This window comes from Dermacentor albipictus, chromosome 1, assembly GCF_038994185.2.
Source record: "Dermacentor albipictus isolate Rhodes 1998 colony chromosome 1, USDA_Dalb.pri_finalv2, whole genome shotgun sequence".
In the NCBI taxonomy this organism is placed as follows: domain Eukaryota; kingdom Metazoa; phylum Arthropoda; class Arachnida; order Ixodida; family Ixodidae; genus Dermacentor; species Dermacentor albipictus.
In genome coordinates this window covers 244,514,138-244,528,675 of record NC_091821.1, presented here as the reverse complement: position 1 = coordinate 244,528,675, position 14,538 = coordinate 244,514,138, and the positions used below count along the sequence as shown (strand labels likewise).

The 14,538-nt window shown below is 45.2% G+C and overlaps 1 protein-coding gene across 3 annotated transcripts in view; it reads right to left on the bottom strand.

Annotated features, from left to right (window-relative positions):
• The window catches only part of tws (protein phosphatase 2 regulatory subunit tws), a 66,344-nt gene that overhangs the window by 19,447 nt on the left and 32,359 nt on the right, over positions 1–14,538 (bottom strand). For all 3 annotated transcript variants that reach the window (XM_065439703.1, XM_065439702.1, XM_065439704.1), the window contains exons 4-6: positions 7,464–7,902; positions 6,742–6,906; positions 6,424–6,685 (exon numbers count right to left, since the gene is read on the bottom strand). In XM_065439703.1, the coding sequence (XP_065295775.1) occupies positions 6,424–6,685; positions 6,742–6,906; positions 7,464–7,902 (866 nt within the window). The remainder of the gene's footprint in view (positions 1–6,423; positions 6,686–6,741; positions 6,907–7,463; positions 7,903–14,538) is intronic.

The window sequence follows — 14,538 nt, the reverse complement described above, 5'->3', positions numbered from 1 at the left end:
GAGCCGCCCCCGCCCCAACGTGGTCACTGACACTAAGGGGTAGGTTGAGTTCGACAAGGAATCCCGTAAGCAGGCACTCCACATGTATGACACTGTCGTCGCAGTTGTTCCGGAGAAAAGTCAGTATGTTGTCTTGCTGCTCAGCGGTGTGCCAAAAAAACGTGCAGTTTCAAGGACAGATGGCTTCACTGCCGGCTCACTGCGTGTGGGCCGGACAGCCACCGGAAGCCACTGTGGTGCTGCCCCGACGCGCCATTTTGGCAAAGCTGTTCTTTGGCAGGTAGGATACCAGCCTGCGTGTTTCTTTGAATGAAATATTCTCTTTTACTTTAATTGTCACGATTTCTTTTCTTATTTTCAGGATGCCCATGACCAAAGTTTACACAGTGGAGAGAGTTCTCGCAAGATTCAGAGGTGTGTTCATGGGCACTGCATTTCGCACAAGTTTGGTGGCCTCGGCAACTCTGAACTGTGGCCGAAATGCTGGCATTTGAAACATCGGAGGGGATTTGGCATGTATGGCCTGATGCAAAGCTTGCTGTACCCAGCCTCGATGGACTCAGGCAGCACACTTGAGCCGAAGGTGAGTATCACGTGCTTAGTCTGGATTTCTTCGCCGTCCTGCCTCACCTTAATTCTTTCGACATTGATAACATTCTGCTCACTGAAGCCCTCCAAAAGTTCAGCCTCAGTCAGCTCGAGCAAATCATCGTCCGAGACAACGCCGCGGGTGGTGTTCATAGTGCGGTGCGGGGTTACTGTCACTTGAATGTCCCCAAAAATGACACTAGGCTGGGCAACTTTTTGTACAGTTTCTGATCATGGAGCCCCAAGAGCAGATCACCACTTGCCATCCTTGATGCCTTGTAGCTTAAAAAATTATGGGGTTTTACGTGCCAAAACCACTTTCTGATTATGAGGCACGCCGTAGTGGAGGACTCCGGAAATTTCGACCACCTGGGGTTCTTTAACGTGCACCTAAATCTAAGTACACGGGTGTTTTCGCATTTCGCCCCCATCGAAATGCGGCCGCCGTAGCCGGGATTCGATCCCGCGACCTCGTGCTCAGCAGCCCAACACCATAGCCACTGAGCAACCACGGCGGGTCCTTGTAGCTTGGTCCAAGAGCCTAAGTTAGAGACTTGGAAATTAGAAATGGTTAGATTGTTCGTACTTATCTGATTTTTCTGAGTGAATGACATGGAATCGTGGAAAGTTGGGTGTTTGATGTCCAAAGAACTGGAATACATCTTCGGTGTGCCTTCTTTTCTGAGCCCGATCAGGGAGTGGGGGGAAGGAACCAGCCATAAATAAATATGTAGTTTTCGGCATTAACACCAGCCACCCACCATGGAGCGCTAACAATGGAAGCTCCAGGGACTGTAAAAACAGGTCTTGCAAATGCCAGCTGTACGTTATCACTATAACCAAATATGAAATAACCTAGGTTGGCTATTCACACAAGGTTAACCTTTGCTGCCTGGAAAAACTGGAAGGGGAAACCAGGAGAAGACAGGAAAGATGGAAAGTGAGAGAAAGACGAAGGTTGGAAGGAGAGAGGAAAAGGCAACTACCGATTTCTCCCGGGTGGATCGGTATGCCGGTGCCGCCTATGTGAAGCAGAGGCCAAAGAGGTGTGTTGCCGCCGCTGGGAGGGCTTAACGGTCCGAACACCCGGCGCCGGTGGGAGGAAAGGGTACCCCTTACCCCGGATACTGCTAAGCCATGCACAGCTACACGCGGGAGGGTCTAACCCTCATGTGCTCCGGTACGTGGTGTCGCAACACACCGAACCCCTGCTCACACAGACACCCCTGCGGGGGTGCGGGAGCATTGCAGTCATCAGAAGGATGCCCATTGGCACTACACTTCGCACAGGTTTCTTTGCCACTGCACAATTGTGATGCATGCCCGAACCTCTGGGAATTGAAGCACCGCCTCGCGTTTGGTATGCACTGCCAGACGTTGATTTTCAAATACCCTGCGTCACGTGAACTAGATACAGTGCTGGTACCAAATATCAGCATCACGTTTCGTGGGGATCTGTTGGTCATTCAGTTGTAGTGCAATTCTTTGTACTTTACGTTTTGCTCCTGAAATCCTTCAAGGAGCTCTTCGTCACTGAGGTTCAGGAAGTCTTCTGATATAACTCCCCTGCTTGTGCTCAGTGAGCGATGTGGATAGATTGTCCTTTAATATCACTGATACTGGCGAGTTCAGTAAGCTCTTTAAGTTGATCTTTCTTGGCCAGTTCAAGGAGGAGGAGTCTCTGCTAGCCATCTTTGAGGCATTGTGGCTAGGTTGAATCGCATTGCTAGGCATTTAGAAACTAGGAATGGTGACAGTTTTCTTATGGTTGTGATGCCTTCACTGTGAAGAACATAGTATTTTGGAAATCTGTCTTCATTTGGTTTCAAAAAGAACTGGAAGTGGACTTTTTCCAAGATGATAGTTTGGGTGTAAGTATATAAAACATACAATAACCAAATTATTCAAAGGGATTGCCCGTACTGACACTGTCTCAAGAGCCACCTGATGGGCAACATGTTGAGAAGTTACAGACTTGTACATAACTATTGCTACACCACAGGACGACGTGAAATCGTCGTCCGGTGGTGAAGAAGCTTTTGGTGGAGAAGCAGTATTGCCGGAGAAAGTTGGATTAAACCTTAGATTAGCATCTTAGCACCTTAGAAAACCTGCATAGGATTTCTTTAATATCATTTAGGTTGTGGAGGAGTCCTCCGACATTCCACTGTATTATTTGTGTAACCATGGTGAAAGTCTTTTGTGTTGTGCGTTCAAAAGAGACACATTAGCTCACGGGCCCTTTCCAGGTGCCATGATGAGAGGTTTGTCTTTTGGAGCGATCGCGAGAATATCGCAGCTTCTCAGACGCTGGACACGTGCGAGAATCTCGCCGCTCCTTAGGCGCTGGTGTTTGACGTGAAGGCTTTAACACATCGAACAAGGCCTTTGAGGCCCATGAGCCCGGAGAGCGATGGCCCCTTCTGCTGGGGCAGCAGAGCAGCGCTAGCTGCAGCCGCCAAGGGGGCGGATGGTGGCTCACTACGTGTGGGCCAGACAGTCGCCGGAAGCCGTTGTGTCGCTGCCCCCTCGAGCGTCACAATGGCTACCTGTCCTCTGGCAGGTATGACACCTGCCTGTGTGCCTCCTTGAATGAGAATTTTTTTTTTTGCTTTTATAGTCACAATTTCTTTTTTTCACGATGGGCACGATTGCGCATATGCAGCATGCTGGCTACCACAGTTCACGCAGTGTGGAGCGCTTTCGCAACTTTCAGAGGCATGGTCACCGCGCACATTTAGCACATCTGTTGGCCTTGGCAGTTCAGACAACTGTGGCCGAAACACTGGCATTTGAAGCATAGACGAGGGTTTGGAACTTACGGTCTGACACGTAGCTTTACATAGCCTGCCTCGATTGTCTCGGACAGGGCGCTTGAGCCAAAAGTAGGTATTCTGTGCTTTTTTTTTTTATCTCCTTGATGTCACACCTCAGCATAATTCGATTAACATTGATCACATTTTTCTCGCTTCAGCCTTCCAACAGTTCAGCTTCTGTCAGCTCCATTCGGTCATCATCGGAGACCACACCATAGCTGGTGTTCAAAGTTCGGTGCAGGGATATTGTCACTGGGATTTCCCCGAATGACACTAGGTTAGGAAGCTTTTTGTGTTTTCACATTGCGGAGTCCCAAAATGAAATCTCCACTAGACATCTTCGACGCCTTATAGCCTGTGCCAAGAGCTTCAGTGAGACATTCTGACACAAGGAAAGGTGGAATCATCCTCATGGTCTTTTAAAATTTGTCAGAATTAATTACTTGAAATTCGGGGAAGGCTTGTAATCGGTTGTCAAAAAATTGAAAGATATCTTCTGTGCACCCTCGTTTCTGTGGGCAATCAGGGAGTGTGGGGAAAGAGCTTGCCATTAGTAATGTGGAGTTTTCAGCAGCGGTGCCAGCTGCCCACTACGGAGCCCAACAAAGGGACATGACAGGATTTGTGTTTAAACACGGCCTGCCAATGCGAGCTGTACACAGCCACTATAACCAAACCTGTTATAACCAAGCTTAGCTAACCCTCACAAGGATCATCATTTGTTGCCTGGAAAAATTGGGAGAAGAAAGGAAAGTGAGAGAAAGAAGGTTGGAGAGAGAGAGAGAGAGAGAGAGAGAGAGAGGGGAAAAGACAACTACTGGTTTCCCCTGGGTGGGTCAGTCCGTGGTTGCTGTCTACATGAAGCCGAGGCCAAAGGGGCTTGTTGCCTCCACCGAGGGGCCGTAAAGGTCCAAACGCTCGGCTTCTGCTCAACCCCCAGGATCCCCTTTTCCGTGAATACAGAACCGCGCACGGCTAGACGCGGGAGGGTCCAACCCTCGTGTGCTCAGGTATGTGGTGTCACAACACACCAAACGCCTGCTGTCGCAGACGCCCCTGCAGGGTTCCCTCCACTTTTACAGCGATTTGAAATTGGCACAAACTACCGCGCAAGCCCCCCTTGGTTTCTACACCATATTCCCATTTCACGCATCTTCACCAGCTTCAGGCTCTTTTCTTTTTTGACTGTAATCTTTTTATGAAATTGCAGAAAATGGTGTAATCCACAAATGGTGTAATCCACAAGCTCGCTTGTCTTTGCCTTCATAAAGTTGAAGCAGGCGATAAAATACGAGCAGAATGGCATGAAACATACAGTGATCCTGTGGGAAGGGTTACATCTGCCAACAGGAGGGTACATAAATGACCCAGAGAGCACGCCTAGAATATAAGAAAAGAATGCACACATTTGGCAGGGCACATAAACTCTTGGTGTTGTGAGGTAGTGCTTTAGGAATCAAAGATTCTTGGCAAAAGGTGGAATAAGCAGGCCCACTTAGTGCTCGAAGTATTTTAGATAAAAGAGGGGAGTAGGTTGTCTCAGTAACCCTTCCATTTCTTTGTACACGGATAGAATTCCCTGAGGCATGTTTCACCTAATGAAAACTTTTGCTTTTCTGTATTTCTAAAAAACACAACTGTACAGTGTGGTTCACTGTTAAAGGTAGACACTAATGTGCGGCTCTCATTTTGCCAGCATTCTAGCTGCAAGTGCCAGCAGAGTCTACATCAGTATTGTAGAAAGGTGCCAGTGCCATCAACGACAAGTCATCTGCTGCAAAGCAGGGCGACTGTACATTCAGCAGAAAGAAAAATTCATGCTGGCTCTATAATCACGTGTTTACTTTACCAGTGCACATTTAACTGCACACGAATGTACCAGTTATTACAGGGTGATCATACGTAAGCTTTATGGAATTTAAAAAAAATTCCTGTGGCAGATAGCATGATTCTTGTCCTTGAGCTGTATTACTTAAAGAGGCGGACATTACGAGCACGACAAATCAAAACATGTATGCAATTAACAAAAAATACTAATTCTTAATTTCTCATTTTATAACACATACCGTATTTACTCGCATAATGAGTGCTTTTTATGGCAAAATAATTTACACAAATTCAGGGGTGCAATCATTACGCGGGTTAAATTTCCCACGAAAATATGTAGATATTTTTTCATCCCACGTTTGCTGCGGGATGACAACAGGTCAACAAGCAGGCGGCTGCTGCAGTAAGAGTGCGGGACACCAAAACAAATATGGCGGCCGGCGGAGCAAGCCGAACGTGCCAAACGAGATTTTTGTTCTTCTCGCAAGTATATTACGCGCATTGAAACAGTTTCTTCCGTATCAGTAATGAATAATATTGCCAAGTTTGCGACAATAACGTAGCCGTATCCACTTTGAGGGTACAGAAACAGAGATGGGCGCGCGTAGCGGCCAGCAACATAGATACACATGGCAGGCATGCTGCAGAAACTGAGCACTGACACTGCCAGAACTTCTCCACGCACACTTATAGTAAAACGCAGACTCAATGGTTCTTCAAACAAAGTATATAGTAAAAAGTAGCGAGTACAAACAACTGCTCTTATTTTGCGTTAATTAATAAACAGCTGAATTTGCAGTGCACACTAAATATGCTATCCTGCTAGGCTAGAGGATGCAGCTCTTAAATGCGTTCGATTAAATTCCTAATAAGGAATCTAATTTTGAATAGAACTGTAGTAATGAGCCACTTCAAAGGATTGTCAAGCAGAGTTGCAAGGAACCTCAGCACTAAACACATATAGTGAACAGTAGTTTCAAGTGAGAACTTTGAACAATTAGTAAATTTGGCTACCATTTTCCTTAGTACCAGTTTTGTTTAGCAACTTTCTGACAAAAATTTATTTTGCTTTAGGCTACATCACGATGTACTACATGGCAGCATTGCTCCAGGAGTTAGGGGGACAGTGTGATATGAAAATATTAATGGCACTTGTTCTAAGTACATTCAGTAGATATGTAACTCAGCTTACCTGTCGGTGCCGTTCCAGCAGCACTCAAACTTGTCAAAAATGCAGTCATTCTCGTAGAGGCTGCAGAGCTTGGTGCGAAGATACTCATGCACATTGTAGCACTCCACCGGCTTATTGTCCATGTTTAAGTCCCACACTTTAACAGTTAAATAGTCCCTGGAGATCATGTAGCGGCCATTGTTGCTGAATTTCACGTCCGAGATACTGGAGATGATCTCGGAGAAGAAGCTGCGGTTGGTCGGGTCCTCGGGCTCTTCAAACACTGCAGAATACACGCAGATTTAACTCTCTTTTCTACACACAAAGCCATTAACTTACATTTGGCATGCTGGTCACAAAGTGCTGCTGCCCTCATGTCACACAGTCGGATGGTGCCTTTGCTGCTACTATAAACAAACATATGACACTGGGTTGGATGGAATTCTGCTGCAGTTATTACTTCTGTCAGCTCCTCCATATTTGTCGGTTTAATGTCTACGATATCTGAAGGACGTTGGTCAAGGAAGGTTCGGGCACTTGGTACATTCAAAGAACATCACACTAAGGCTGCACATGGAAGGCAATTCATGTCATCTCACATAAAAAAATATAATTACCCTGTAAGGCAAAGCATGACAGCCTTCAATTAAAATTATGACCAAGCACTGCTGAGCGAAACACTTGGACTGTAAGGGTATTTTAAAGTGAAAGCCTGATGCACATAGCAAAAAGAAATATGTATGCTAAGTTGTGCACCAAAATATACTTTGAATATGCTTATTAGGTGTGTGGCTCTTCATGGTTGATCATGGTTGCCCTTCATACCCCAATGGCTACAACTACTGGCATCCTTCACTGCAGCAGTGCTACTGTGCAACTTATCACTAAGTGCAGCCCCTGCAGCAAACATGGCAAGTGGCTTTGTGTCACAGTCATGCAAAACTCCCAAACATGTACACATCCACATGAACATTACTGGTGGTGGTGTACCCAGAACACAAGGTTTTCCCGGGATTTACACCCCTCCCTCACAAGCTTGTAGCACTCTGCAACAAGGATACTGAAACTTTGGTCGGTTATTTCCAGATGCCAGAGGTTTATGCGAAGGTCATCTGCGGAGAGGTACGTTTCCTGGTCGCTGTTGACCGAGATGGAGTTGATGTGGTAGGTATGTGCATTGGCGAAAATTCGCCGTGGTGTGGCCTCAACCAAAAGATCCATGGGCTGTATCGTAGGCACTCGCAGGGCTGTCATGCCGCCCACTTCTGTTCGCGAGCTATAGCCATCTATGCGCTTGTCCCGCTCGGACACTTTCCACAACTTGATCGTCTTGTCATTAGTTGAAAGCAGAAAATGGGCTTGGTTCTTTCGGCGCAGCCACCTAATTTTGTTGATCTTCTCCTCAATCTCAAGACTCTTGAGGTAGTCGAACTCAGGCTCGTGGCTTTGAAATGTACTATACACATTGTATTCCCCTCTCCTAGGCTGGCTCTGCCGAGACTGAAAAAAAAAAAAAAGAGAGAGAGACAGTCATGCGTCCCTCCGCTGCACATGTAAGCACAACCATGTAACACCATGTAAGCACAACAAAGTTACAAAATCAATAGGCGCTGGTTTCAAAGGTTGCTCTCACTATTCAGAGTATTCCTGCTATTGGTCAGAAACTGTTTGAACCTCATTGTTTCACGGCCATTGCAGACCATACCAACAGCTGATACTATAAGCTCTTTCAAATGTAGTACTAAATTATAGAAGTGGGCCAAGTATTGTTGCTATTGGTAAGAAACTGTGTTTGAACCTCACTGTTTCACAGCTGTAGTATCAGCTGTTAGTATCAGCTGTTAGAACAGCTGTTAGTATCAGCTGTTAGTATATAGTATCAGCTGTTGACAGCTGATACTATAGGCCCTTTCAAATGTGGTACAGAATTCCTCCCCAAATGGTCCGAATGTAATGTCTGCTCTTGTTATGTAGTGCTAAACCTACTGTTACGACTACACAGTGAATGCCTAAGTGAATGAAAAACACAAAAGTTGGCAGCTTATTCAATGACATTGCATTTGTTTCTCTTGTGTGGAATGCAAATTGTCATTACAAAACCTATTCAATTAAATCAGCTGCCTGTGACATAACACACAATACGTTCCCGTACAGTCTAATCCAGGGCTTCAAAGCATGTGACCAGAGTGGATTTTTTTATGACTTGCAGAGCTGCAATTGGAGCATGGCCATACAATGAAGTAATGTCAATTTTGTCACCAAAATATGATATGAACCATTGATAGTTTCAGGAACATTACAGCAAAAAGGGTGTGCAAGTGTAGGATCACTTGTTGGCAGCAGATAAAAGCACATTATCACCAAACATAGTCGTGAAGTTACCAATGTCAAGATCACACTATTGGTGCAGCATCCATATTTTCCCAATGTTTTAACTGAATGACACTGTACAGACTGCAAATGCTGTCTATTTGAAACACTGGAATGGGCTGCACTATGGTGAACATCACAAAAAAGATGCAACATTTCTCACAAAAGTGTAGCTCATGTGGCTTCCAGAGCAGCTGCTTTTGGCACTTGCTGGCTTTGAGATGCGCAGCCCTGGTCTAATCTATGGTGAAATTGGTTTTCCACCACTTGGTCATAGCACGAATGCTAGATTCTAATTTGGCAAATAAATTATTACTTAGGCATTATGCACGGCTGTTCAAGAGAATGAGCCAACGCAACTGTGTGTCTCACCCTACTTTGGTGCCTAGTCCCTCTAGCGCTACTGTATACCATGTCAGGCGCCAATATTTGTCTAGATTAGGTGCATTGCAAAAACAAATTATAATGTCAAACAGTGGCAAAGATTGATGAACAAAAGTCCTTTTAATGGCCGTTTTTCTAAAAAAAGAAGAGAAAGCAGAAAAGGAAGCATAATAAATGCCCATGTACAAGAGTACCATATCACAGAAGGTAAATGCAAGCCAGCTGGTCTGGCAAAAGCCAATCTGATCCTTACCTTTATCTGATAGGGCATGCTCGATAAAAACTTAACATCCAACATGACCTTCAGTATATCAGGGTGTCTACCAAGTTGACATTTCTAAATTCCCCGAGTTTTCCAGGTTTTCCCTGAGTGCCTTTGCGAAATTCCCTTAGTGATGCAGAACTATGTGTTATGTCAAGACAGGCTAAAACCATATTGCCCGATGCTGTCACTTTCTAATAAGCATATGAAACAAATTTTAAAAAACAATTTAATCCAATCTGAATACTAAAGAGGAGTGTTCTGTTATTTAAAAAGAGAATAGAAGGGAGGGGTTATTGAAATGCACAGCAAATAAAATATATTCGAAAGAAATTGCAAATAGAGTCGGACATTCTCAAATACGAATGAAAAGGAGATGCATACAGAAGCAAATATTTTCGAATATGAGCTATTTCTATCAAATGATAGCAAGCTCGATGGTATGAGGTCCTAACTTTGTCAGAAGTGAGATTCTCTCTCAATCGCTGGTGTGCCGACTTCAACTCTCCCGACATACTCTCAGCCCGCGCACAACACCTCAGTAATGCGTTTCGTTGCTTTAAAGAGTTTATCTTGGTCTGGATCAGGAACACCTGCGTCTTGGCGTCAGACAACATTGTTTTTTGAGCTGAAGCTCCTTGAAGGAAGCGGCGACACACTCCCTTTCCCATTCATTCATCAATGCATAGGTCCTTTCTGTTCTTATCCTCCTCCTTCCGCCATTCGTTCACCCCACGGACCATTTGAAGCATCTTCTTGGTCAGTTGCACAGTCTACATCCGATTTTTTGAACTCCCTAGGGGCCGCGATAACGTCAGAAAAATCGGCCAGTTTGAAAAAATAAATGCATGTCATTTGCTGCCCTTAAGGGCTTAAACCGCTACAGGCACATTCGAAAACGCTCTGAAGGCCTGTCGGTACACGTATTAGGCATATCGGTGCTCGTACTGTGACAGGAAATAGCGGGTGCACGTGTATATAATTAAGGAATACATACTGTGTCCCGTAGCAATAGCCCCTCCCCATGTTTGTTATGCTTCACTGCAACACACATGCATATGCTACACCAAGTGACATTTCTGTACGAAGGCGAAGCTGACTTTCGGGAACCGGCATTATGCAACACACTGTGCTTTCCAAGCTTCTAAGCCAATCGCGACGACCAAAAAGGCGGAGTCCATGCCATTGCTGACAGCAACGAATTCTTTCAATAAAAAACACGGCATACAACGGCAAGAAGCTTCATAGCGAACGTCAAAGCAGCTAGGCCTAGCGTTGCCGCAGTGGTGGCTATGGCTGCCAGCGGATCTGCGTGCGAGAGCGCCGGTTCGAGGCAGCGAGCAAGGTAATCAATATGGCAGCGGTGGTGGCTTTCATTAATGCCGTTGTGGACCTGCGGTCACGGCAAAACGTCCGGAAAATTGGACGGCGAAGGTTTGAAATTTCAGACCTTCTGATACATTGACTCTATGGGGTGCATGGCGGTGCCGCGAAGCCGTCCAAATTATGGGGAAACAAGGAAGTCTGTCATCGACTGTACACTGGCAACTCCTCCAGAAGACAACAGGGCGTCAAAGGCAATTCATTACGATTCCTGTCTGTTACTCGAGCTAGCATTACCGCGACTTACGACCCTTTCAATAAAATCACAGCTAATTTTCCCTGATAGAGGCCCAAATTCCCTGAGTTTTCCCTGACCTTTTCCAAGCAACTCAATACCCCTGAGAATTCCCGGTTTTCCCAGTTGGTAGACACTCTGGTATATGTGCACCACACCTGTTTGCAGAGTAATGTTTCACTCCCAGCTAGTTCAAGTACAAGCTGTGAAGCCAAGTGCATAATATTCACCCTTCCCAAATAGCATGCGTGCCTCAGAATAATGTTCATTTGGCGAATGTTTTTTTTTTGCAAGAAAAAAAAAAAAAGCTGACTCGCATAACAAAGCGAGTGTGCTACCCTAAAAAAACTACACTGAAAGCTTGTGCAAATTTGAGAATTTACTTTCACTACGATGTTCTGATCAACAGAGCTTGTATACTATTACACTATACATGAAATTGAATGTATTGTTAGTTTTACACGTTCTTATTGGTTCTACAAGCTCTGTTAGCCATGACTTTAATGGTATCATACTGTCTAGTGGTTTCATAAACACAATTAGCATACCCACGAGTGGCACTTGAATGCAAGTCAGTCCTAGATCTTTTTATTACAAATTCGTCAGATGAATATTAAGTGTTTTGTCATGTTCAGGGTGTCTACACCACGCTGACACCATGTTGCCCGATGCTCACTCTCTAGCAAGCATGTTCAAACAAAAAAATGACTTAATCCAGTTTGAATAGCAAGTAGTGTTGCTATGTGCAGTTTGAATAGCAAGTAGTAGCACTTTGTGTTGTTAGTGATCTTTTTTTTTGTTTATGTAGTTCAAACAACGCAGTCATTTATGATAAAGGCTTGCTTTTCCCTGAGGTTTCCCAGTCAGAATTATACACAGCGGTTGACACCGCAATATAAAGAAATGAATTAATTGTAACTATCCAACCTCTAAATCAATTAATCAGCTCATTAAAACTAAGTGTGCTGTTAATTGCATTACTCATATTACCTAAATAATGGAGTAATTAGGCAAATAATCATTTTGTTATTGATTATTTTTTGCTATCTCTAAAGGAGTGTTGATCCTCAGAGTTTTAGAAATTAAGTAGCCAGTCTCTTTACAGAATGTCCATGTATTGTTTGAGGGATATCTGCGTGGAAAGTAGTACCGTATTTACCCGCATAATTTGCGCACCCCTAATATTTAACCAGCTTTACAAAAAAAATTTTACTGGCATATTTTGCGCTCCCCGTCCTGCCCGAGCCAGCTCGCCAGCACGCACGGAGGGACTTTGGACGGCCGCGCCCCTCGCCGCACAGGCGAGCACAGTCATACAGAAGACGGGCTTGCGAGTGTGAAGTCCCCTCTTACAAAAACTTCGTTCTTTTCTCCGGAAGCCCCCGAACTGCGGTGGACCGCACCCAAACACGCAAACCTGTTCACAGGTTGTCGAAGTGCTCGAGCGTTTGCCTCCTATCGCCCCTTCTCTCCCGCCATGAGAATGCATGCACACGACACGGCAAGGACTATTTTCTGCATCGGACATGCGTGAAGGCCAGTCACGCCAACTTTTACCCTCGTTCGCCGCGTCCGCGCTGCAGCATATCTTTGGTTGACTTCGGAAGTTTAGGTTTCACCATCAGCCAGTCACGTTTTCGCTGTTTACTTGAGATGGGCTACAATAACTATACGGTGAAATTCAAGCTCACCGTTATAGAGTTTGCCGAGGTAAATGGGAACCGTGCCACCGCTAAGCACTTCAGCGTGAATGCGAGTCACGTTTGGTACTGGAGAAAGGAGATTTGCTTGTAAATACAAGACCTGGAAGGAGAACACTCCAAAGACCGAAGCAAGGAAAGTTTCCTGCCATTGAAGACCTTTTCAAATATGTGCGAGAGCTTAGGTCCTCTGGTATCGCTGTGTCGTGTGAGATGCTGAAGTTCGAGGCAAGAAAGATAGTGCAGGAGAAAAGGATCCCTGCTGCGATGTTCAAGGCAAGCAGAGGTTGAGTGACGCACTTCAAGAGATGCCATCAGCTGTCTCTCAGACAAACAACGACCCTCTGCCAGCGGTTGCCACATGATTACGAGGAGAAGGTTGTTCTGTTTCACCATTTTGCGATTCGGCTGCGCAAAGCTGGAAACTTCAACATGTCCCAGATTGGGAACGCAGGCAAAACACCGTTGACCTTTGATATTCCACCTAATGCAACAGTGAGCGAGAAAGGCGTCTCGTCCGTTCCTATAAAGACAACCGGCTGTGAAAAGCAACGCTGCACGGTTATGCTTGCCAAGACAGCTGAAGATCACAAATGGATTCCCAGTCGGACCTCTCCATCAGTGATTCCGACTAGACCGTGCATGACCGGATCTGGCTGGTTAAAGTATGTGCTAATTATGTTAAATAAACAAGTACCCTTTGTTTGCGCAACAATTTGTTTTCTTTTTAATGTATATACCTCACGTGTGACTACACATTGCACGTTACTTCGGATGTGTTCGCGAAATCTCCGCACCCCTTTTCGGAGCTGTAAAACCCCGAAATGCGCAAACTATGCGAGTAAATACCGTAGGTTTTCTTTCATTGATAATTTTGTTTCATGTGTGAGAAATGATTGTACGAATTGCATGCGCATTTCCACAGCTGTTTATTTTCCACAGCCAAACGATGTATAAGCAACAATTCTGGCTTAACACTTGATTTCATACTGTCAAAATTGAAGTAGAGTTGACCTGCTTTCCTTTTCAATATGTTTAGAGTTTCTCAGACCTCCTTGACAAAATACTCCACCTCGGAGCATGTGAGGACCTTGAATAAAACACAAAGCTACAAACATTCACAAGCATGTCAAGGGGGAACCACGATGCCTTCCATAAAGCCCATGCTTAAGTAGCGCTACCTGGCGACCTCTACAAAAGAAGCCTCAGTCACGGGCCCTACCTGAACAACACTACCCCCTTTTAGTACACTGTAATGCAGGCAGTGTGCCAACCGACATGTGCTGCATGTTGTTGCGCATGTTACGCAAGGTTGTGCTTGTAGCAGTGGCGCTGTCATTGCTAACTACTGAATGCGTCTAGCGAACCGTAGCTCTACCCACAGGCCGTCTGGAGTGCACGTCTGGTCAGACGCCCGACAGGCATTCCAGACTGGCCGTGTTCCAGCGTGCTTGCTCACTGCTGCTGAATGAAACTAATTTTGCTACAAAAAACACATTTGATAACGAATAAGCAAATTATAATGCTGCAGTAGGCCTTTCATGCATTACGCTTTCTCTTGTACGCTTTAAGCTTTCCTCATTTTCATTTTGCACTTCCTGGACGCACAATTAGTGTTTTTGTCAGTTTCAGAATAAACAAGCAGCGCTTTCCGCTTCATGTGAGCTTTCTGAAACACGCACGCACGCACGCACGCACACACACACACACACACACACACACACACACACACACACACACACACACACACACACACACACACACACACACACACACACACACACACACACACACACACACAC